The sequence below is a fragment of the Sus scrofa genome, chromosome 13 (genome assembly GCF_054392235.1).
Source record: "Sus scrofa isolate SSC_HxYL_T2T_F1_AM1 chromosome 13, Sscrofa_HxYL_maternal_Yorkshire_Landrace_v2.0, whole genome shotgun sequence".
Classification (NCBI taxonomy): domain Eukaryota; kingdom Metazoa; phylum Chordata; class Mammalia; order Artiodactyla; family Suidae; genus Sus; species Sus scrofa.
Window position 1 is genome coordinate 162185740 of NC_139395.1, and position 25610 is coordinate 162211349.

The 25610-nt window shown below is 41.2% G+C and overlaps 2 protein-coding genes across 16 annotated transcripts in view; one reads left to right on the forward strand and one right to left on the reverse strand.

The window, feature by feature from the left end:
* The window catches only part of SLC9C1 (solute carrier family 9 member C1), a 193736-nt gene that overhangs the window by 41386 nt on the left and 126740 nt on the right, over positions 1–25610 (forward strand). Inside the window, exon 4 of the transcript XR_014824851.1 lies at positions 1330–1420. The gene's annotated coding sequence lies outside the window, so the exon portion shown is untranslated. Of the gene's footprint in view, positions 1–1329 lie in introns of the transcript that reaches the window.
* On the reverse strand, positions 5714–25501 carry CD200 (CD200 molecule). 15 transcript variants are annotated; one of them, XR_014824857.1, is made up of 6 exons: positions 25353–25501; positions 22142–22223; positions 18126–18446; positions 16000–16267; positions 12858–12965; positions 5714–6957 (listed from the first exon to the last, which is right to left on the reverse strand). XR_014824857.1 is itself a non-coding variant. In XM_005670230.4 (6 exons), the coding sequence occupies exons 1-6, from the start codon at positions 25362–25364 to the stop codon at positions 6950–6952; spliced, it is 804 nt and encodes a 267-aa protein (XP_005670287.1). In that variant the 5' UTR covers positions 25365–25501; the 3' UTR covers positions 5714–6949. The 15 variants fall into 15 exon arrangements, 4 of the variants coding, with proteins under 4 accessions (XP_005670287.1, XP_020926044.1, XP_003358857.1 ...); XR_014824858.1 differs by having other exon boundaries at positions 15884–16267; XR_014824860.1 differs by having other exon boundaries at positions 12858–13909; positions 15417–16267.

A 25610-nucleotide genomic window follows, 5' to 3' on the forward strand; every position in this document is an offset into this window, starting at 1 on the left:
GTAGAGAGAAGCATTTCCTTTCTCCACGTGGTTCCAGCCATGCACAGGCAACTGCAGAATTGGCTTCATCTCTTGGACACACACAGGGACAAGTAAAAAGGGGGAATAAAATTCTAAGCTATTTTTAGGCTATATTTCACACACACACTGGTCTAGCCCAGTGAGTGCTACCTGCCCCTGAAGGTAACAGTGTATTTTCATCTGACTGGGCACTGTTGCTGAAATTTTAGTGCTCCCTGATATTTCTGAACTAAGAAACACCTGGTGTATTATTAATCAACACAGTACTTAAGAGCATGTAATTAAAGGCACCATCTGACTTATTTTTACGTGAGATATTTACAGTATTGCCTTTGATTTATAAGAAGAGAACCAATGTGCATACAATACAAGTCAAGGGAATTACTGGACACAAACCTAAACAGCAACACCAGATCCAGCACCATTTGGTACCTGAAGTGCATTATCTGAGTGGCTGGGCTTCAGTGACTTTCTGCTGTTGGACTAGAAAGTGAAAGTTACTTCCAGAAAAACACAACTCCCTTTTTTTTTTTTTTTCCTGTCTTTTTTAGAGCTGCACCCAAGGCATATGGAGGTTCCTAGGCTAGGGGTCTAATCAGAGCTGTAGCTGCCAGCCTACATCACAGCTCCCAGCAATGCCGGCTCCCCAACCCACTGGGCAAGACCAGGGATTGAACCCAAAACATCATGATTCCTAGTCAGTTTCATTTCCACTGCACCACAACAGGAACTCCACAACTCCCTTTCTGAATTCCAACTCTTTGAGCTGAGTGCTCCAGTCTCTAGGCTAATATGATTTAGGTGAAAAGTATCTAAGTTCTGTTGAGTTCTCTGGAACTTTCATGTTCTGGCAAGTTCTTTCTAGCATGACATATTATTAAATCTAGTAGAGCAACATAATTCTAGGAAGAACTTTCAGGAGTATCAATTTTTGTATCCTCTGTAAGTATCTGGAGGTCTCTCTGCCATCTCTAATGGCAGGTGGTGGCTGTTAATACTCTGGAGTAAGCTGGCAAAACTATTCAGAAAGCTAATGCTGGAGTTCCCACTGTGGCACAGTGGGTTAAGAATCTGACAGCAGCAGCTCAGTTTGCAGCAGGGGTGAGGGTTCAATCCCTGGCCCAGTGCAGTGGGTTAAGGATCTGGCATTGCCGCAGCTGTGGCAAAGATCACAACTGTGGCTTGGATCTGATCCCTGGCTGGGAACTCCATATGCCGTGGGGTGACCAAAAAAGAAAAAAAAAGAAAGCTGATGCTCAATAAAGAAAGGACTTTAATTGTTGTGGGGGTTTTGTTTTGTTTTAATAGGGTGCCAGCATGGATGGTTCTGGTAGGACTCTCTTCCTGGCTTACAGACAGCCACCTTCTTGCTAACCAGGTTCCCATGGCCCAATATGAAGTAAGTCAAAATTCTGAGACACCAACTTTTGTGTTTTATTCCTTTGGTCTTATCCTCAGCACAAGGAAAGTCCAAATCATCCTGGATGGTGCCTCAGGGTCCCTGCTTCTGTTGACGCAAAGCCCAGCAGGTTTCCTCTCTGCTCAGCCAGAGAGCAGCCCCCACTGCCAACACCCCTATCCCTACCTCAACCCCGCATCCACTTCTGGGCAAGAGTGGGGCTGACTGTGAAGGTGAGGAGGAACTGAAAAGTAACTGAGGGCATGTGGCTTGTGCTGCTTCAAGTGGGGGTTTTTGAGAAACCCCCACTGGACAGATATGTCTCAGCATACAAACTTGCGCATATTAGGAGATACACCCCTTCTCACCTGAGCCTTTACAGCCACTCAGAAAGACAGACATGGTCCACACCCAGTTCATAACTAAAGACATGTAAATTTTGAGAGATTAAGTAACTGGCCGCAAAACAAACATGTGTCAGGGATGGAACTGAAACCCCATTCTTTCAGTTCTAAATCTATTATGTTTTGTCTCTAGGCTTCATGGCTAGCAATTTCTAAAAGTCCTTTTCTGCTCTCTAGTTCAAGCCTGCTCTCTCATCAGGCAGGAGAGATGTGTCAGTGCAGTTGTATGAAGAGCTCCTCCCTCCCATAACGGATTAGCATAACATTTATTTGTTCAAGAATATAAAGCAGGAGTTCCCGTCATGGCTTAATGGTTAATGAATCCGACTAGGAACCATGAGGTTGCAGGTTCGATCCCTGGCCTCACTCAGCGGATTGAGGATCCGGCATTGCCATGAGCTGCGGTGTAGGTCACAGACACGGCTCGGATCCCTCATTGCTGTGGCTCTGGCGTAGGCCAGCAGCTACAGCTCCAATTGGATCCCTAGCCTGGGAACCTCCATATGCCACGGGAGCGGCCCTAGAAAAGGCAAAAAAGACATATATATATATATCTCAAGCAAGCAAGCAAACAGGTGAAAAACCTCTATCCTCATGAAGCTTGCAGTCCATTGGAAGGAGACAGATAATAAATAAAATAAACAAGTAAAGCATGTAGGATGCTAGATGGTGGTGGATGCAAGGGAGAACAATGAAGCAGGAGAAGGAGAAAGAGAGTTTTTTGATGGGGAAAAGGCTTACTTGGCCACTCACAAGAAGAGCATCCCAGGCATAGAGAGGAGTAAGGGGCTAAGGTACTGTGGTGGAAACCTGTTTAAATGTTGGTGAAATAGCAAGGAGGCTGGTGTGGCCTGCAGAGCATGAGTAGGAAAAAAGGTGGTAGGAAGTGATTTCAGAGACTATCAGGGAGCCCAACCATGTAGCACTATCTACCCCACATACAGACTTGGCTTCTATTCTAAATAACATGGGGAGCACTTGGAAAATTTGAGCAGAAGAATGGTATGATTTGTCTTGACCTATATTTTAAAACAGATATGAGAACAGACTAAACAGGGGAGGAAGCAGAAGCAGGAAGATGTATTAGAAAACTATGGCAACAATCTAGGAGAAAGATAATGATAGTTTGGGCCAGGTGGAAAGCTTGGGGGTAAGCATTAGATTCTAAATATACTGACAGAGCAAATAGGATATACTGATGAATAGGATCTGGGATGAATGACAGTGTGAGTGGAGGGAACAGAGAGAGCACCAGGCAGGAGTCCAGGATTCTGAATTGGAGTTTTAGTCCCATCTCAAATTTTCAGTGTTACCCAAGGAAAGGCACTGAAAAGCTTGGGGCCTCATTTTTCACATCTATAAGTATGGGCTTAGATACCATCCTGATCTCACAAGGCTCAAATGAATGTGATAGCTATGCAAAAGTTGGCTTGCTTATGATTGAATCTCAGCTGTCTGTGACCTTGTTCAAGTTCATTAGCCTAAGTGACTGGTGGGGAAGCTGAAGTCAAATCTGGAACATCTTGAGAGCAAATATAAAAAACAAAAACAAAAAAACACTACAGTTCTGAAGAATTACTTTAGGGAGTTTTCTTTTTCTTTTCTTGTCTTTTTAGGGCCGCACCTGCAGCATATGGAGGTTCCCAGGCTAGGGATTGAATTAGAGCTGCAGTTGCAGTCCTATGCCACGGCCACAGCAACACGGGATCCAAGCCACATCTGCGACCTATACCACAGCTCATGACAACTCTGGATCCTTAACCCACTGAGTGAGGCCAGGGATTGAACCAGAGTCCTCATGGGTACTAGTTGGGTTCATTAACCCCTGAGCCATGACTGAATCTCCTGAGTTTTATTTTTCAAATGTTAAATCTCATTCTTGATGAGCCAAGAATAACCATAGAAAGTTGGTCCAAAAATATTTTAACCAAAGCTTCATAGTCTCTAGTCATAATATGGATTTTGTCCTCTTTGTACTTATATTTGTGACGTGTCACCTAATTGGCGATTAATAAATTCCTATCCCTCCTACCAATCCTGACCTTCAGTTTCAGTTCCATTTTAGCACAAAAGGTTCCTTTTGCTTTCTATTGTCTCTGAACTCATTTATCACCACCCTGGAAATTTTCTAAATTTTTACTACCAAGAAAATTGTGTGCTTGAGTTATTATAAGTGACTCAAATGTTTACAACTTCCCCAACCTTGGTTAAATATGCAAAGCGCAAACTGTCACTTTCCAATTCACAAATTTGATAAAAGCTCCCTTAAGTGAAAGGTTTAGGATGAGTTTGGAGGAGTTGGTGAGCCTCTCCCAGGGGTGAGAGAGCAGATGTCACAGGGCAAGACTGGTGCTCCCCAAAGATCTGCCTTCTCAGACAGAGCCGCATGCTCTGAGTTATACCTTCTTCCTCCTCTCTTCATTCTCTCTCACCCTCCCAAGTCTGGAGGTCCAAGTCAAAACCTACCTATTCTAAGTCCAAGTCTGTCAATAGCCTGCAAGGATAAGCCATTTAATAAGTCAATTCAAACTGCATTATTGGAGTTTCCATCATGGCTCAGTGGAACGAATCTGGCTAGCATTGTGAGGAGCAGGTTCGATCCCTGGTCTCACTAAGTGGGTTAAGAATCCGGCGTTGCTGTGAGCTGTGGTGTAGGTCACAGACACAGCTCGGATCCCATGTTGCTGTGGCTGTGGTGTAGGCTGGCAGCTACAGCTCTGATTCAGCGACCCATAGCCTGGGGACCTCTATATGCTGTGGGTTCAGCCCTAAAAAAAATAATAGTAAATAAATAAATAAATAAATAAATAAACTGCATTATTAATGAAGAAGAAGGACTAGTGCCAGAAGTCTCTGAAGTTTAAGGGGGACTCCCAGAAAGGTAGTGGTCCAACTACAATTATGGTGGGATGGTGGAATGCTTGGGTACTGTGAACATAGCTATTTAGTGAGAGGTGCCTCTGGGAAAAATTCATGAAATCTCATAAGGTAATTTCTCTCTTTGCCTCTACTTTGAGCAGTCCTCAGTACTGTCCCTAAGACCATTTCAGGGGATCCACAAAGTCAAAACTACTGTCATAATCATACCAGTTACTTATTTTTTCTCTTCCTTCTCATTGTCTTGCAAGTGTCCTGCAGGATTTTCCAGGACTACATGATATATGATGCTGATATCACTCTGATGACTAACAAAATGCATACTTATCGATTTTTGTTTTTAAAATTTATGTTTTTTTCCCCCTCTCCTGTGGCACGCAAAAGTTCCTGAGCCAGGGATCGAAACTGAGTCATGGCAGTGACCTGAGCCACAACAGTGACGATGCTGTATCTTCAACCTGCTGAGCCACTAGAGAACTCCACAATCTATCAGTTTTAATCTCAAATATGGTAACTATCAACAGACATAATTTTCTTTATAAGAAAATACTTTGGGGTCCTCAATAACGTTTTTAAGCAGGTAACGGGGTCCTGAGTCCTTTAACTGTTTGAGAACTGCTGCTTTAAGTTATTCTGTCTGATCTGGCAGCTGAGATACCAGAAATACAGCAAAACCAGAAGCAGGGTGGTACTCCCAACTAAATTCAAAACTGTGTGAGCTAATCCCTCTGCAAAGGTTGGCATCTGGAAGCAAAATCAAAACAGCACGTATAAGGAAATGCTCCAAAATTGACCAGGTCATGTCAAAAATACACAGGTACCAACATGAAGGAGCTCTCACTGGTCAGATCAAGGACATCAGATTTGTGATGAATCAGAAATGTCAATGGCATCTTTAAGGGCTAAGATATGGAAGAGGAGGAGAGAGTTTCCTAAACAGAGGAAAAATATATGGATTATCATAAATGTCCACATTTTCCACATTTCCTAAGAGAATATCATGACCCAAATATTTGGGGTTGACACTTTTAATTATTAGGTGTATTAATACAAATATATGAAATAATACAGAATTAAATAACATATGAAAAGCTTACTAAATATATAAATATTCAATTCAACAATGAAAACAAGTTTTAGTTCTTACGTCACTGATAGACAAGAAAGCAAAAGACACGGACAAAGCCACTAACTTGGTCTTATGATTATTTAAGAGTTGAAAACCGTTTCACTAGTTAAAACAATACGTTTACAACAAACAGATTTATACATCCATACATGCTTCCTCTGCTACTGTGAGACTCATGAGAAAAGAAGCTGGGAGACACAACTGGGGACTGCTATTCAGAAAACTGTCTAAGTGCCTGTTTTCATAATGTGTTTTCATTATGTGATTTATAATGGCTGAATTTAGAATGACTAAAATACGGCTAGGTCACATTATGGGACAAATGGATGAGATACGCATGCTTTTTTAAAAATGTGAGCTGCTAGCTACAACTAACAATATTTACTCTGCTATAAAAACAGATAAGTAAAGTCAATATTATTTCACAATAAATTCAGTTCTATTTCCATCGCGGTAAACATCACAGAAGTACATGAAGAACAGCAGTGAAACTGAGGGTTCTAGAAAGAATGCTTATTAGCAAAACGGTAAGCAGGGAATGGCCTAAACGCCAAGTAATGAGGAAATAGACTTAAGGACCAAAGAAGAAGGGAAGAAGAAATGGAACATCAACAGAAAGGCAAAAGTTTGTCTCAGAAAAGTTCTTTGGTCCTTAACCTTCCTGTGTTCTCTCTCTTTTCCATTTCTTTTCTCTTTGTTTATTCTTTTTTCCTGGAATGAGATAGTTTTTTTGAGCAGAATGGCAAATTATCTGGTCCAACTCCTTAATTTTCTGGATGCAAACGGGGAAGCTCATTGACATAGTGATTAAACTCGAGTTGCCACCAGTCAGAGTCAAAGTCAGCCTCTGAGCAGTGGCTCCTGATTCTAAGTCCAGTAGCCTCACAACAGCACAAAATCAAGTCCTACAACAGACCTGACAGGTAAAGTAACTTCCTCTTGGAACTCACATAAGCACTAGGTAGCCTAGATGATATAAAGTTTTGAAATTCTTAGGCCTTGACTCCCACTTCTTTTGCTTCTTTAGGTTCCATGGAGAATGACCCTTTTTTCCTCCTGCTTTCCTAAGTCAGATTCAAGTAGACCAGGGAATAACTTTCAGGGCTCTGTGTGACTCCTCTAGGGCTCTGAGTAAAAGAAAGAACAAGATATTAACTTTGAACATTTATAATTTCTCTTCTAAAAGATTTAAAGAACAGAAGGATTAATAAACACAGAATTCCCCAATGCATATTTTCTTTCTTTTTTCCTTTTGTCTTTTTAGCCCCACCCCCACCCCCACCCCAGGCATATGGAGGTTCCCAGGCTAGGGGTCTAGTCTGAAGTGTAGTGGCTAAGCTGTGCCATAGCCACAGTAATGCAGGATCCGAACTGCATCTGCGACCTACGTCACAGCTCACGGCAACCCACTGAGTAAAGCTAGGGATCGAACCTGTGTCCTCATGGATATTAGTCAGACTTGCTTCCTCTGAGCCATGACGGGAGCTCCCCAGAATTCCCCCATGCATATTTCATTGGTGAAGATAAGGAAGTAGACTTTCCTGATCCAATGTGATATGAGAGGCCTGTAACTCTCTTCAAAAGGACATGAGTAATTTTAGGAAATAATAGTTTGCTATTATTCAAGATTTTTTTTGTCTTTTTGCCATTTCTTGGGTCGCTCCCACGGTATATGGAGGTTCCCAGGGTAGGGGTCAAATTGGAGCTGTAGCCACCAGCCTACACCAGAGCCACAGCAACTCGGGATCCGAGCCATGTCTGCGACCTACACCACAGCTCACGGCAACTCTGGAGGCTTAACCCACTGAGCAAGGCCAGGGATCGAACCCACAGCCTCATGGTTCCTAGTCGGATTCGTTAACCACTGAGTCATGACGGGAACTCCAAGATTACACTTTCTTAATAATACACTTAAGACTACAAGTAAAAGAACACATTCAAGAATTCCAAATGAATTACATGTTTTTTGTTTGTTTGTTTGTTCTTTAGGGCCACACCCACAGCATATGGAAGTTTCCAGGCTGAATGTTGAATCAGAGCTGTAGCTGCCGGCCTACACCACAGCTACAGCAACTCAGGATCTGAGCTGCGTCTGCAACCTACACAACTCTTGGCAACGCTGGATCCCCAACCCATTGAGTGAGGCCAGGGATCGAACCCCCATCCTCATGGATACTAGTCGGATTTGTTTCCCCTGCACCACAGGGGGAACTCCATTTACATGTATTTTATTTATATGACCTTGAGCTTTGTTTCCTATGCATACTCACTTGCTGGACATTAGGATGGGGACAGTCACTAAGTAGACGGATGGAGGCTCTTTCCAGGGCTATTAGCTTCCTACCACTTAAACTGGAAGGATGTGGGCCTCCCTACAAGGCACTTAAACAGTGAAGTAAAAGACCTGGTATTTTATCATGGCCCCACATCTCACCCTCTGTGTAATCTTAAGCAATGCTTTACCAGACTGCAAAGTTCTGCACGTTTTAACCTTGCCGGTATTTCCAGTATAAGTGATCTGTGGTGAAAGACACAGGCAAGAGTGCTCAGGCTTATGGGTCTGTTAGCCGCCTGGTTTGTGATGGGGTTTTGCTATGACATTTTGATATGGTGGGTGGCACTCGCACCCATTTCAAGGGTAAAATTTTATAGAAAAATAGCCTTGGAATGCAAAATTTCTCCCAGTAATTCTAACCTAGGTAGTTCAATAAAGGTTGCTTCACACTCTTCTCATATAAAGCACCACATTTCTTCTGCTTGAACTATGAGGAAACTGGGGTGGGGGTGAGGATTCTCACTCATTCAGCCTTCATCTGGGAAGCTTAAGTACAATTATTTGGCAAAGCAAAGATTCTGAATTTTTTTAAACAAACATCCTTTGTATTATTCTTCCAACTAATCACCAATTTCACCACCATGAATCATTTATTGAGCAGCTCTGTTATTTGACATAATACTAAGCTTAAAATAGGAGAAAGTGACCTGATTTTTTCCAAAATATAGTGTTTTACTAACATTGTCATTATTATTGCAAAGAGCCCATTTATAGGTTAGGTTATTGTGAAGCAAAATGAAAAAAAATCAGGTTTAAAAAACACTTCTACTTGAAAGAGTCAGACACTTGAAGAAAAATGAAGTTTGGAATATGTATTTCATATGATTGTCGAAATCTTCTATTGGTTTCTAATTCAGCTTGATCCAATTAAGCAAAAGAAGATTGCTACTCAAAATAAAGATTTCTAAAAATTAGGTTATTGTCTATGATAATCCACCCCAAAGTGAAGCGTTTGCTCTTGAGAAGCTTATAATCATTGTTGGGTTGACTAATGAGAAATAAAAAATTATTCTCAACCTCAAATTTACCTTCACTGTAGTATAAGTGGAAGGGGCAAATTTATGACATCAACTGGGTTTTAAGAGAAAGAACTATCATGAGATGGCAGAAAATTTCCCTGGGAAATTTAATTTCTTTCCAGTTTTTATTTCAGTAATAAAGTACTGATTCATGAAACAAAACAAACAAACAAACAAACAAAAAAAAAGAATGTTCTTTGAAAACCTATTAACCCATTGTCACATTGTTGTAGTCTCATGGAAAGTCACTGTGACGATTCCATTAGGAGTGGTATAAAGAGAAGCTGCCTCTAACTCGTCATCCCTTCCTTCAGAATGTAGCTTTACGGCTGAAAAAAAAAAACATCATTACCCTCTGACATTACACAGACTTGCACGAACATGCAGAAAGTCTGATTTCTCTACGAAAATAACATCTGTCATTAGAGATTACCCCTCTGTCCACAAACTATAAATTTTCTTATGTTTGTGTGGTCAACGAATCAGGGATTTTAATCTAAAACAATTTTCGTGGGTCATTTATCTAACAAAGAGTTGAACTTAACAGATTTTTCTTACTACTGGGCAGCTGCATGGAAATGACTCTGTCTGCTTATATGCAGTAAGCTCAAGAACTAATTCATCTCTCTTTCTTCCATCCTCACAAACTCTGAACACACACACAGTCAGTTCTCTTCCCACTCTCATTTCTGTTCACATCACCACTTTTTTAGGTCACCAGGTCCAGAATTTTGTCATTTTTTTTTTCTTTGCCCCCCACATCCACGGTGGAAGTTCCCAGGCCAGGACTGAATCCAAGCCACAGTTGTGACTTATACTACAGCTGCGGCGATGCCAGATCCTAATCCACTGCACAGACCAGGGGACAAATTTGTGCCTCAGCAGTGACCTGAGCAGTTGCAGAGACTGCTGTATCCTTAGCTGACTGTACCACAGTGGGAACTCCATTGGATCATTTTTGACTGATCGTGTTTCTCTGCCCCCCAAAAGTTTTATGTTTCAGAAGATAATAGAAAGAAAAAGGAAAAAAAAGGGTAAAGAAAAATGGAATGAAAATATGGTAAGACTATTCACTTTCATCACAAGCTGACAATCAAAATTTGTTATTCAAAGACATAAAAAATATCACTATTTTTGATTATTTTCTTCTCTTTCTCCCAACTTTTTTATAACTTAAGTTTTGGTCTTTACAAACCAGTATTTCCTCAGCCTTGCAGGTTTAAGTCTCCAGTATAATCAACACCTGGAGAAAAAAGAAAAAAGGAGTTCCTGTCGTGGTGCAGTGGTTAACGAATCCAACTGGGAACCATGAAGTTGCAGGTTCAATCCCTGGCCTTGCTCAGTGGGTTAAGGATCTGGCGTTGCCATGAGCTGTGGTGTAGGTCGCATGGATCCCATGTTGCTGTGGCTCTGGTGTAGGCCAGCGGCTACAGCTCCAACTGGACCTTTAGCCTGGGAACCTCCATATGCTGAGGGAGTGGCCCTAGAAAAGGCAAAAAAAAAAAAAAAATTAACACCCGATTTTACTAGCTATTTAAGTATACGGGACCAAATAATCTGACTATTAACATTTTTGAAACCAGCCAGAAAATATCTAATCACTCAAAATAACCACTGCACATTCAGTGTAATTAACGGAATTGGCCATATATCATGAAAACATAATCAGTAAATGGCAATCCTAGGGTTTATAAGATTCAATTTAGGTCTGGGTGTTTATTTTGTAAATGAGAATAAGAGGGCTTATTTTATGAATAAGAAAACAGAAATAAGCTGACTCTTCAATTCAGGAATGGAGTAAGACATTGAACAATTATATTTCCCAGAAAATGCAAGACTTAATGAACAAAAGACAATTATTTTGCAAATGCCTCTTTCTAGTGAAATTTACCTTGGGCTTAAATAGAATGTATGATAAGATCCTTGTCCAAGAGGGACTTTTTAAAATGAATTTGATTACTTCATACTTTTCTGCTTGTACTTTACAAAATAATACAGGAATACCTGTTGCTTTTCTTATAAAATCACAAGAATTAATAGGGTGCTTTTATAAGGCTTATGCAAAATTAAATGTTCAAGAAACCTAGAAGATGAGAGATATTCATCTATGAGACATTAAAGAAAAAAAAGGCAGCATTTGAGTAAGATTTTTAATAGAAATGTAAAATAACACTCAAAGCCAACTCCCCCCCCCCGCCCTTTCAGTCACCTGACATGCAGAAAACTCCCATATCACCTCTTCATCCTAGGAAATCCCCATTACATACAACATAAACTGAAGCTTTGCATGCATTAGCTTTAATAAATTATACACTGTCTTAAAATCCAAAGAAATTTAATCCTCTCTCTCTAGCTGAATCCTCTTATTGGATAGTGTCTCTTGCTTTATATTTTCTCACAACATTTTAGACTCGGCATCTATGAGGTACTGAACTTGCAATTTAAAAAAAAAATGGAATTGAAAAAATCACCTTGAAAATCCATCCATTCATTCATTCATTCACTCTTTCAATGAACATTTATTGAGCACCAGGTATACATAAGACACTGTGATAGATGTTGCAGGGAACAGAGGGAAATTAACAGTATATAAGGGCAGCACAGTTATTATGTGTCACCTGTATGTTGCCTACAGTGTCTGAAACTGTTCGAGAACATACCATAGAAAGCACTCCTTAATTAGTGATCATATCAGACATATTTGTCTGATATGATATACCCCACAGTCTCTTAAGTGGGGTAGCTGACCTGGGGAATGCTGTAAAAAGAGAAGAGACTGTCCTGGGTAGAAAGAACACAGCCTGGGTACCAAGATTTCTCTGGCTTTGCCATCAGCTGATTCACAGTGATGGAATAAGCATTTTTCACGCTTCCTCTCATCAATCCTTACTCTTAATTTACAAAATAATGTGCCCTTAAGAGAGCCTAGTAAAAGAGGAGTTCCCGTCGTGGCTCAGTGGTTAATGAACGTGACTAGTATCCACGAGTATGTGGGTTCGATCCCTGGCCTTACTCAGTGGCATTGCCATTAGCTGTAGTGTAGGCCGTAGATGCGGCTCAGATCCCGCTTTACTGTGTCTGTGGTGTAGGCCACCAGCTACAGCTCTGATTCAACCCCTAGCCTGGGAACCTCCATGTGCTGTGGGTGTGGCCCCCCAAAAATAAAAGTTTTTTTTAAAAAAGAAGAGCTTAGTAAATGAGGAGTTCCCCTTGTGGCTCAGGGGATTACGAACCCAACTAGTATCCATGAGGATGTGGATTCAATTCCTGGCCTCGCTCAGTGCGTCAAGAACCCAGCATTGTAGTGTTGCCATGAGGTGTGGTGTCAGTCACCGACACGGCTTGGATCCCGGGTTCTGTGGCTATAGTGTAGGCTGGCAGCTGCAGTTCTGATTTGACCCCTATCCTGGAAACTGCCATATGCCTCAGTGCAGCCCTAAAGAAAGAAGAAAAAAAAAAAGAAAAGAGTTAATAAATGAGAAGCAGAAAAGTTTAAAGTCCAATTGCAAGAAAATTACACTGAAGTGTTTTAAAATACTATCAACACCTACGTATTCCGAAAACACCAAACCAAACACAAAGTTGTCACCTCTTTATTTATAACATCATGTGACCCCCACATTGCCATTAAATCATCATGTCTGTCCTTCTTTATACCTCTGTGGGAACTCACCTCGGTCTTGGTTTCGACGACGTTTCCAGTATAGTAAGATTGAGATTAAGACCAGAAGAATCACCAGAGAAACGATACTTAACAACAGGGGAACTGAAAACCAAAAGCCTGTGGGTTTTGAAAGGAGAAAAGGAAAAGCAAGTCATAAGTGGATGCTGCAGAGTTTAAGTAAAAAGTGATAAATCGACAGTTATGATGAGTTTTTACTGGAGCTGAGCTTTTGATGAAAATTCTTAAATACGTACATATTGAGGTCTGTAGTCATGAGTTTATATTATTTGAATAACATTTAGATAATAATTGCTAACATGTTTCACATGGTTACTATGTAATAAGAGCTTTGAATCTGTTACCTCATTTAATCCTCAGAATAGCCCAAGAGTTAGGTATTATTATCATCAAACAGACTTTTTTTTTTACAGAAAACAAACCTGAGGCTTAGGGAAGTTAAATAAGCCCAAAAATCAGGGTAATAAATGATAGAACAAGGCTTGGTCAGAGGTCTGTTTGCCTACAAAGTACATATTCTTTGCCACACTGTCCATTAAAGTAATATGTTTATTGAGGAATTTTTGGAAAATACAGAGAAATAGAAAGGAAAAAAATCTAATGAATCTCATGATTCCAACCCCCAGGAATAACTCATCTCAGTGTTATCACCATATTCCTTCTAATCTCTGTCTTTGTTATTAAACCTCTTTCTGATAGTCAATAAACGCAATTTAACCAGAACATCAGCTCCTTAGTGTCCCTGTGTGATACAAAGGCAGAAGGGCATGCCCCAATTTTGGCATCTCCAGAATCTTCTCCATTCCTTTATAGTGGGATCTGTCAAGTCACAGTTTAACTGAGCACCTTCAGATTTCTCTAACTTCAGTAGTTCTAGTGCTAGACATAAAGCTCTCAGCATGGAAGAGCCTTCATATATGTTTGCACACTGGACAAACATTATATAAATGATGTATAAACATTACAAATAAGTCAATTTTGGCTTTTTTTTTTTTTTTTTTGTCTTTTTAGGGCCATACCCAAGGGATATGGAGGTTCCCAGGCTAGGGGTTGAATCAGAGCTACAGCTGCCAGCCTACACCAGAGTCACAGCAACCCTGGATCCGATGAGCGTCTGTGACCTACACCACAGCTCACAGCAATGCTGGATCCTTAACCCACTGAGCGAGGTCAGAGATAGAACCCTCATAGATGCTAGTTGGGTTCGTTAACCGCTGAGCCAGGATGGAACTCCAATTTTGGCATTCTTGGAAGACACATTCCCTTCAGGTTCTTGTTTTTCAGCAAATTTACCTTTCACTCTGGCTGAATATGATGTCCAAATTCAACACCACAAACCTCTTGACCAAGTTTACCTAAATGTTGAATTTTTTAAAATTTTGATTAAGTCTACTTTTTCAAGGGCCCCAGAAATGACTACAGGAGATGTCTTTGGAGGCCACCGTACCATCAAGACATAAGCTTTTCCAAGTTATAATGTTCACAATGTCCGCAGAAAAAACCAGCAGTATCTTTTTTATGAGGCTTATCCAGAGTTAGTGTTTCAAAACTACCTAGAGAAAATCAACTGTGGCTGTGATCATTGAAATGTCTCGTCCCTAAAATCTTGGCTCCCTTTATTCTCTTCCATAATTTTTACCTCTTGTATTGATGAGGCCCAGAGATAGTAGTTTAGATAGAAACGCAAGAGAGTAAAAGGGGTCTTGAACAGAATACAGTTTGTTTTCAAAGGAGGTGAGAAAAACACCTCAGATCAGCCCCTTTCCCACAGTGTAGACTATGCAAAGGTTTCATCATAGATGTGGCTTCTTGCAGGAAAACATCTCAGTCTCACCAGGTTGAGCAGATGCCTCTTCTCCACAACCTCAGTTCTACCACAGCTTCCTGCCTTCCTCCCTCCCTCTTTCCTCCCTCCCTCCCCCTTTCTTTCCTTCTTTTCTTTCTCTTTTTCTCTTTCTTTCTTTCTTTCTTTCTTCCTTTCTTTCTTTCTTTCTTTCTTTCTTTCTTTCTTTCTTTCTTTCTTTCTTTCTTTCTTTCTTTCTTTTCTTTCTTTCTTTTCTTTCTTTCACTTTCTTGCTTTCTTACTTTCTCTCTTCCTCTCTCCCTTTCTTTCTTTCTTTCTTTCTTTCTTTCTTTCTTTCTCTTCTGCACCTGCACTATATGGAAGTTCCCAACTGAAGATCCACCCCAGGCCCCAGCAATGACCAGAACCTCAGCAGAGACAGTGCTGGATCCTTAACCCTCTGTGCCACAGTGGCAACACCTACCACAGTCTTCTTTCTTTTTTAAAAAGTCTTTTTAAAAATTTTTATTGTGAGTTCCTGTCATGGTGCAGCAGAAATGAATCAGACTAGGAACCATGAGGTTGCGGGTTCGATCCCTGGCTTTGCTCAGTGGGCTAAGGATCTGGCGTTGCCATGAGCTATGGTGTAGGTTTCAGACGTGGCTCGGATCTGGCTTTGCTATGGCTGTGGCACAGGCTGGCAGCTGTAGCTCCAGTTAGACCCCTAGCCTGGGAACTTCCATTTGCTTTTTGCGGCCCTAAAAAGCAAAAAAAAAAAAAAAAAAAAAAAAAAAATCATTGAGATAATGTTCATTTACAAGGTTGTGAAAATTTCTGCTGCATAACAAAGTGACCCCATCATACGTAAACACATATCCATCCTCTCTCAGATTCGTTTCCCACATAGATTATCACAGAATACTGGGTAGAATTCTCTGTGCTATACAGTAGGTCCCTTCTGGCCAATCACAGCTTTCTTACTGAAGCATTAACATGCAGTTTTACCACTGCCCAGCCCCTTCTGCATTCCTGGGTAGACCAGAAGCTCCCCGTGTGTAGGGACTGAGTCCTCACTGTTGAATTTCTGGCATAACAAATGCTCAGTTAGTAGCAAGGAAGAATAAGTCAATGGGTGGATCTCAGCAAAAGCATGTGGTATGTGGGCAGTGCACATTTGCCAAAGTAAAACTGACTTTATTGGCTTCCTCAGCTCTGTTTTTCTTCCCCTACTTACCTCATTCTCGTCCTTATCAGCTCCTTTGCTAACAGGCCGCTGAGAGGCTCTTTCACCACCTTCCAGGTGTGTGTCCACAAATGTGACCACAGCAAGCTTTGCCCACCCTCTCTTACCTTTGTTCACAGTTTCCCTGTAGTCAGTCACAGTCCCCAGGTGCAGCACCTGGCAGATCACCTCCTTCCCCACCTGACTCTTGGGGTCTTTGATCTGGAGGATGCTGGTGACAGACGTTGTCCCATTGGGGTGTACGAGAATCTCAGTACTGTTCTCAATCCCTGACCCAGATATCTTCCAGGAGATCATAGGGGCTGGGCGAGCATTGGCAGAGCAAGTGATATTTAGTTGGTCTTCAGATAATTTATAGTGAAGGGATACTGTGGGCTGTACTGGGACAAAAAAAAATGGTCTGCCATCAGTCAAACATCTGGAATGAGTCCCACGCTCTCTTCAGAGAGATGAGAGAAAGATCTTTACAGAAAGACAGTGGGGCCTAGAAAATAGCCTGGCACATCCAACCTAAACCAGGGCCTTCACAGTTCTTCTCGCATCTAATTCTCTAACTTACAAGATGGAGATGGGCCTAGGACAACCCTGTGATCCTCTCTGTAGTTTGTTTTTGGGAGAATTAGCTGCATGGACAGAGGGCCCCTTCTCCCCCAAACAGTGCAGAAACTAATTATTCTTTTCTCCTTTTCCATGAGCAGTGCAACATCTCTGCCTTCTTCTCAATATTCCTCTCAAAACCTACCAATCAGCACCTCCACACAAGGAGTCTACACTTCTCAGAAGCACCAGGGCTGTTTCAGAACAGGGAGCTTGTAGAGGGGCCGCCACTTAGAGACACCTTTTTCATTCACTGGGCCAGTGAATGAGATGCATGAAGCAGGCCTGGAAAGGTCCTGTTTGAAAGATCTATTCAAAATTCAATTAGGAATTCACAACCAGTAGTCTGAAAATCACAGAATGACAGTGGTAAGGACCCTGGAGATCACCTCACGAAGTTAAGAGAAAATAACTAGCTTGTGAAAGAAAAGACATTATTTTTAGGTCAGCTGTACTCTGTTCCCTTTCAAAAGTCCCTTGACTAATGAGTTCATTTTCTTTGGAATATACAGTTTATCTCTGCTGATTAAACGCAAGCTTGCCTTTCTGTGGCTGGCTTCGGAGCCCACAAGATAATTAAAGGGCGGTGCTAAATGAAAGGCTGCCTGAGCTCAGAGGTTCAAGCGGTGGGTAAGTGGCAGGAGGTTGGAGGAAATGAGCCTCTAGGACTGTAGCTCAGTCTGGAGTACTCAGATTACTAGCATCAATGAGCCCAGGAGGAAGAGAGACAAAGTGAAGGATGAGAAGTATGGTTGACATGGATAGACTGACTGGCAAGGCTCCACAGTCTATCAAAGAATGACATAGATGCAAACTATAAGGTATGACTGGAAAGGGCCAGTGTGGAAAAGAATTACAGGATTACTAACTAGAAGACTCAGAGAGGTCTGCTTTTCAGGCAAAAATAAATGAATCAATGAATGAATAAATTAATTAATTAAATAAAATTATGAGTAAAGAAGGCAGGGAAGAATAAAGAAAGACAAACAAAAAAAAAAAGAAAGAAAAGGAGTCCCCTTTGGGGTTAAGGATCTGGCACTGTCATTGCAGCCAGCTGGGTGGTTGCTATGATGCAGGTTTGATCCCTTCCACATGCCATGGCGCATCCAAAAAAAGAAGAAGAAGAAGAAACAGGAAAAAAAAAATGAGAAAAGTATGATACAAGAAGGAAAAGGAAGAAAACATGAAATGGAAGGAAGGGAGGGAGGGATCCAAAAATATTAAAGCTGTTAGAGACCCTAGAGATGATCCATTTCCCATTTATGCTACAGACAAATAAACTCTGGTATAGAGAGTGGACAGGACTCTTTTAGGGTCACATGACTGCTCATGGCAAAACCAGGTCTGAACCATATCACTATTCAGGGAGAACTTGTCCTCTCTGTAGTCCTTAAGTTATTCTTATTGACAACAGGATTCTTCAGAGCAAAGATAACCCAAGACAGATACTCACCATAGCCCCACGAACTCTCCAAATAACTATAACCACAGTTACACTAGACATGAAAGGCCAAGTGTCCTCCCATAAGCCTTTCTGGGGTTAGAATCCTGACAAACTGGGTGCTACCACTATGTCCCAAACACTCTTAAAAATAACATTTCTAGTCAAGGACAATGTATTCTCAGAGACTCTCACCAGAGAGGGTGAGGCAGGCTATTCCTGAGATCTTCCCGGCACCAAAGGTATTGAAGAGGCACTTGTAACAACCCTCATCCTCCAAGGTGGTATTCCAGAAGGTAATGGTTGAGTTCATGAGTCCCAGCTGGGTGATGTTTATCTTGTCCTTATAAGCAGGCTGAACTACAACCCCATGGTTCTTGCTGAAGGTGATCATGTTTTCTGGGCTCACAGCCTTGATTTTTTGCCATGTCACAATCAAAACTTCCTGGGGATTTTGCAGAGAGCATCTTAAAGAAGCAGGTGTGTTCAGCCGCTCTCTTACATCTTGGGTCACCACTTTCACCATGGAATCATAAAAGAACATTTACATTTTAGATATTAATACATACGAAAGGTATGCTTTTTTCTTATTAAAAAACGCACCTTCAAAGTTAGATTTTAAAATACTAAAAATGCAAAAAAAAAACCCACCAAAAACATTTAAGTACATTTCTGATGTTACTAGACAAATATAAGTTCAAAATATGTTTGTTCAGTCTTTAAGAGGCGCAGAGTATAAAAACAAGGAAGCAAATTCCCAGTGACAGGAAATTACATGAAGAATCCCTGCAAGTGGCAATTATGTGAAGTGAGCTTCAAGATGGAAACTGTCAGATAGGATAGAAGCATCATCAAGTGAATTTGTGCCTAGAGCAGTTCAGGAACAAGAAAGAGCCAATGGACAATAGGCACAATGATTAGTTTAAGTGAAGAAGGTATAGCAACCCTATACATTCCACATACACACACTGCAAAGGGAAGGGGCAGCATAGTGATGTTTGCCTTCAGGAAGCAGTGCTGAAGATAGAGAGATACACAGGACAGTGCTCTGGGAGGCTGACAGTACCAGAGAGCAGACAATCTATATATCCTCCCATTTTTACTGAATGCAGTGCAGAATATAAAGCATGGCAACAATTTCTTCCCCCTCCAATGCTGGCTACTCATATTAATATGATAGAAAACCCAGTGGGAAGTCTCAGTATAATAACAAACAGCCAAACATTTAAGAAAGCTAACACGATGACAGAGGAATTATAAACCCTTCAAACCTAAGAACTCATACAAAATGAATAAAGATATCACAAATCAATAAACACTTTCACATGAATAAATGTGACATGTTAAGTGTGAAAATGAACCAGCACTGTAAATAGTAGGAACTAGAGATATAGAAAATGAGAAATATAGGAGTTCCCTTCGTGGCTCAGCAGTTAACAAACCCAGCTAGGATCCATGAAGATGCAGGTTCAATTCCTGGCTTTGCTCAGTGGGTTAAGGATCCAGGGTTGCCACGAGCTGTGGTGTAGGTCTCAGACATGGCTCAGATCCCACATTTCTGTGGCTGTAGCATAGGCCGGAGGCTACAGCTCTGATTTGACTCCTAGCCTGGGAACTTCCACATGCCATGCGTGCAGCCCTAAAAAAAAAAAGGAGAAGAAAATGAGTAACATAAAAGTGTAATAGCTTGGCTGACTTAGCAGAATGAACACCACTGAAGAGTAATCTAGTAAATAGGAAGACCAGTTCATGGAATTCTTCTAGAATGTAGCATAATGATGTAAAGATATAGAAAAGATTAAAGAAAAACTCAAAGAATGGAATGTTTCAGCATCAGTCTACTAAGACTTTCAAAATGAGAGAAAAGGGAGACTGAAAGACAAAAAAACTCTAAGGGACAAAAATATATTATTCAAAACGATAAAGGGAGGAGTCTAAAATTAAATATATCTATCGATCATGAACCTTCATGCACCTAGCAACAGAACTGAAATATGTAAAAAGCTAATAAAACTCTGAAGAAAAATGCATAAATCCACAGTCATAATGGGATTTTCATAGTTTTCTCAGAATCTTCATCTCCATATGCTTAAAAAGCATATGGAGCAAAATATCAAATATGCAGATATAAAGTATTTAAGGAGTTCCCATCATGGCACAGTGGAAAGGATCCATGAGGTTGCGGGTTCGATCTCTGGCCTCGCTCAGTGGGTTAAGGATCTGGCATTGCCGTGAGCTGTGATGTAGGTTGCAGACACAGCTTGGATCTGACGTTGCTGTGGCTCTGGCATAGGCCACAGCTGTAGCTCCGTTTAGACCCTTAGCCTGGGAACCTCCATATGCTGTGGGTGTGCCCCTTAAAAAAAAAAAGGACAAAAAAGACAAAAAAAAAAATAAAGTATTTGAAAAAAAATGAATATAACAAATGCATGTGGATATGAGCATGTATTATTAAATTTTCATCCAGAAGAAAACATACAATTTTTTTCAAACAACACATGGAACATACTCCAAAACTGAACTTGCAAAAGCATACCAAAAAATGATCTTGAATTCTGTCCACAATGCAATAAAATTAGAAATTTACATACTTCCTTCAGCTCTTATGGTGTCATAAATCATAGGAAGAATTATAAATTACTATGAGTGACAATGAGAATATCGTATATTAAAATCTGTAGAAGTCAATGAAGTTATTCTCAAGGGAAAATATTTACTGCTAACTTATAAGGAAACAAGAAATACTGAAAAATGAGTACATACATGTATCCAAAATTTTCACCCCCAAAAAAGTAATAAAAGGAGTGAATTAATAAAGTTGAAAGCACAAATTAATAAAAAGGTGCACCAAATGTAGACTTAATCAAAACCACCAAAATCTGGGTTTTTTTAAGACTAATAATACACATAAAAGGGCTAGAGTTATTAGAAAAAAAGAAGGCAGCACAAAAACAAACAATATCCTCTCAACAACCCTCAACATCAGGAATGAAAAGTTGGGCAGAGCAACAAATAGAAATTGGAACCCCCAAGTGTTGCCTAAGTCCAGTTTTAGTGAGGTAGATATGAAAAGTTCTGGGGAGAATACCTGCTGTTAGGACTGGGGTTTCCTCAAGTTAGTTGAGATTTTACAGAGCAGAGATTTAAAGAAATCACTGCTTTTAGAATAAAGAAGGGAAAAGGGATCCAAGCTAGAGTTTTAACTTCTTGGGTGATTTCTCTCTATGGAAGAAATCATTTCGTGGAAAATTTACAATTCTTTGCCGCTTAAGTGAAATTCCAAATTCCACTTAAATTCCTCCTGTTGATAAATCCTGTGCTGCAGATGGTGTGAAGCTTCCCTTTCCTACAGCTGTGAAGACTGATGGAGAATATCACACAGAAGATGGTAGAAGGCCAGCAGCAAAGTGGGTGGTCTCCCATGGACCCAGGGGAAAGGTCTGGCACAGTAGGACATTCAGCAGGGAAGTGGACAGCACAGGCTGCTTTACTTAATAGACCATGTGAATCTAGGTAACCTCTACATTTCATTGTTTTTAAAATTTTTCTATAAAAGAGAGATATACCCAATTTTAAGGCATATTGCCAAATTACCTTCCCAAAAGGCTATATGCATGTATACTCTCCCCCAAGTATTCCCAAACCTTTACAAACATAGGGACCTACTATTTTAAACATTATTCAATCTGACAGGCAAAATGATACCTTAATTTAGAAAGAGGTTTTTCATGCTTGGTTTTTTCTGTGAAAAGATTTTTGTTGTTGTTGTCTTTAAGGCTGTACCCATGGAATATGGAAATTCCCAGGCTAGGGGTCAAACAGAACCGCAGCGGCCGGCCTATGCCACAGCCACAGCAATGTGGGATCCGAGCCATGTCTGCAACCTACACGACAGCTCACAGCAACACTGGATCCTTAACCCACTGAGCAAGGCCAGGGATCAAACCCACATCCTCAAGGATACTACTTGGGTTCATTACCGCTGAGCCACAACAGTAACTTCTGAAAACAGTTTCTTAATATCAAAGTCTTTGAAAACAAAATTGTGGAAAGCAAAAAGGACCACTCCCACTCCTCCAAAGGAATTACAGTTTTAAATAATTCATGCAGACAAATGAACTAATATAGCAAATGAACACACAAGAGTGGCCAGAGGTTTCCACTCCAGAAACTGTTCCTGGATTCCAAGCAGGGGAATTGAATATCTTTACCTTGTGCCCTGCACAGCATCCCTGCTGCCATGAACCAAATCAGTTGGAAGGTAGAGAGATGGCAGAAGAAGCTCCTGAACACCTGAAGACAGAAAGCAAAGTACAGAAATGGGCGTTTGGAAAAAGCTGAGGAAGCTTCAGTCTAATTGCTCTTTCAGGGATTGCAGCTCAAGTTTAACCACTGGAGACCTTTGGTTTTGTGTAGGCAGAACCAGAGACTATAAATGGAAGAAATAACCAAAGGTGCTCAGGATATAGGGAGGGAAAAGCAACAGAGTGGCTCCTTTATTACAGCCATCCCTAGCAATTTGAGGCCGTGCTGCCCAAGACACCAACAGTTAAGATTGCTAGGAAAACAAACTGCCATAAATATACCCAAAAACCACAGATGCCAAATGTAAAGAAATCAATCTCCAAATAACCCACATCTATTAATATTCGAAATGTGACTCAAATGGAACCACTTTTTAGGACGTGTGACTGCCTTGAAGTTTGCTGAGGTAGATTTTCCTAAAAATTCTGCACAATTTATATAAATTGTACCTTTTAAAAAAACCAGTAATGGCTTTATTTTTTTCTTCATTGCTGTATTTTCACGAGTCTGGGCAGAACTCCTTGGCCTTTTTAAAATCATAGTGGTATTTAAGAGAATGGCATTCTAGATATCATTTTGTCATAAACGGAGAGTGGAATAGAGACAGATTAACTTCACTCAGCAGCAGCCCCATGGCTGGTCTTGGTCTCCATCAGTGTGTTCATTATAAGAGTGGCCAAGCAAGGAATGGAACTTTTCCCTATATTTTTTCTACATTTCTATATTTTTATAAAATATAAGTAGATAAGAAATGCAGGTTTCTTTGTAGTTTTCTTTAACTGGACCTCATTTTTATTTCATGGTGCCATTCCAACGAGAGTTAGAGACGTAATTTTAGTCAATGTCACCTACTCTCTGTCAGTTCAGTCCACCAACACTTGTTATCCCAATCTGTGGCATTGCATCCACAGTCCTGGGAATGCCAAGCCATGGGACAGGGCTATTAATCCTTGGTTGCAACCACTCTATCCACGCTGGCATTGTGTTCCTTTCAAGTCATCCAGGTCATCGATTTGTGCAATTAAATTTTGTGCTTATGGGCTATTCTCTCACAGCGCCCGATTCTCCTGATTCTGTGTCTCAGGGTTCTTCCTGTGCTAGACAAAGGAGAATTCTACAAGGCTCTCTGCCTAGACTCCCATTTGTCCACCCAATGTCTGTTTTACTGTTCCCTTGCCATGTCAGGTAGGCTTGCCTCTTCCACAGTTCCCCCAGGAAAGCAAGGCACTGGTGCTTTCTGTTCTTGGATTTCAACACCTACATGTAAGTTCTATTCACCATTCTCCCGAACTCCCCACTCCCAGGGGTCAGGCACAGAGCATCCTTTTTAGGCCACAAACAGACACCAGTCAGTCCCTCTTTGCTCCCCCAGCCTAGGGTCAGAAAGCTGCTTCCTCTGTCACCTTGTATTCTTCCTATCAACTTGTTTTGGGGATGAATGTATGCCCTTGGTCTTTTAGTATTCAGGCTTTTAAAACCCAAATGCTTAGGCTCTTGCTATTTCAAGCTTTGGCTTCTAAAATGAAAAACATTTTCTTTGGCGTTCTAATTCCACACCATTCTTTTAAAGCCCTCATGCCACATGGAAATCCAGGGTCTAGCAAAGGCTATAATGAAGAAAGCAGAGTGAAAAGCTGTGTTTTAGGACAGGAGAGAAAGCAGAGGTACACTAAAACATAAGATGGGTGAACTGTGAGCCTAAAACATAAGATGGGTGAATTGTGAGCCAGCAATGTTTAAGAAATAGAAGCATGGTGATTGAGGCAAAGGGAATCAGAAAGAAAGCCTTGCTATTAAATATACACATGTTTCGGGCTAGCACAAATACTAGATGTGTAAGCTAGGACAAATCATTTTACCTCTCTGAGATACAGAAAAAAATAATAGTACCAACCTTCTCCCTGTTAAAAAGACTAAATGTGATAGTATGTGTAAAGCTCAGTGACATACAAATAAGCACTAAACCAATGTTGCTGCTATCTCTTCGGGTTACTAAGAGAATTAAGCATTTAGGGCCTTTAATACAGAGCATAAGATATAGTAAATGCCAATATGCATTAGGTAGCTTAAAAAAAATTCATTGACCAGATCAGACAATAATGGAAATGGAGAAGTCCAGTTACAGCCTCTGCCAAGAGGACCAGGGTTCAAAGGCCCAGGGTCTTACCTGATAGTTGCCCACCTGGCAGCTACATTGCCCTTATACATACCTCTTTCCTTGAAAGTTTCTAGATCGAAATCCTGTTCCTGCCACATATAGTCACACGGACTCGGAAAAATTAACCTCTCTGCCTGTTTCTTTACTTGTAAAATCAAGTAATAGCTACTCCTTTGAGGGATAGCTGTGAAAATTAAGAGCACCTAACACACAGTAAACACTAGCTCGAAGGCCACCATTCTCCTTTGTTAAGGAAGATACTGAAATAACTGGCTGTGTGGTCTTACCAATAAACTGTATACAAAAGAAATTACCTTGAGGTATTCCTCATATTTAGATTTTATTTTTTATTGTTTTTTAAATTACTTATACCTATGTAAATGAAAATCCTCTCCTTCCTTCATTTTGTCATGTACACAGATCCTGAATAAACAAAATGTCTGTCTTTCATGGATACCCTGGGTGTTAACCCTCATTTATCCCATCCTTTATGGCTTCCCAAGGCAAAGGCCTAGAGGATGGAGAAAGAGACTGGAGCATCACTGAGGGAGCGAGATCTCCTGGAGAAAGTGAGCCCCAAATTCTGCAACCTCACCCTAGCTTTCAATGCCCAAACCGAGCAATACAAGCACCTTCCATACTCGCCACCAGCACCTGCCTCCCAAACCAGTTCCTCACTGAGGATGTCAGTGATCTTCGGAGAAGCATCTCGTCCCTTTTCCAGAGCCGAGGGACAGAGAATCAAAAATCCAGGAATGGCCTGAAAGCCCCCACTTCAGAAGGCAAAATCCGCCCCTCCACGCGGTTAAGTGCCGAGAGGAAAGCGCTAGCAGAAATACCAGCTCCAGACCAGACTAGGGAAAGCCGCAGTCTGGCGCTCTCTGCCCGCCACCGCCCCAGGGCCATCGGCGCGTTGTAGCCCACCCGGAGCCCTCTTTCCCACGCCTGGCCCGGCTCACCAGTCTCTCCATCGTCGCTCCTGGCCGCGCGCGGTGGCTAGCTTCACCCAGAAGCCCGGAGGAATCGCAAGCCAGACCTAGCAGCGTTCCTCTAGTTCGGTGGAGCAAGGCTACCCAGGTCTAGTTCCCCCGAGCTGCCTCACTGCTCCGGCTCAAGCCCCTTCCCCACGCCCCGCCCCTTATGCAAAAGAAGGCGGAGTTGTAGACAATAAAATAAAATAACACATCTTTTTTCTATCTTCAGAACATTCCGCATTT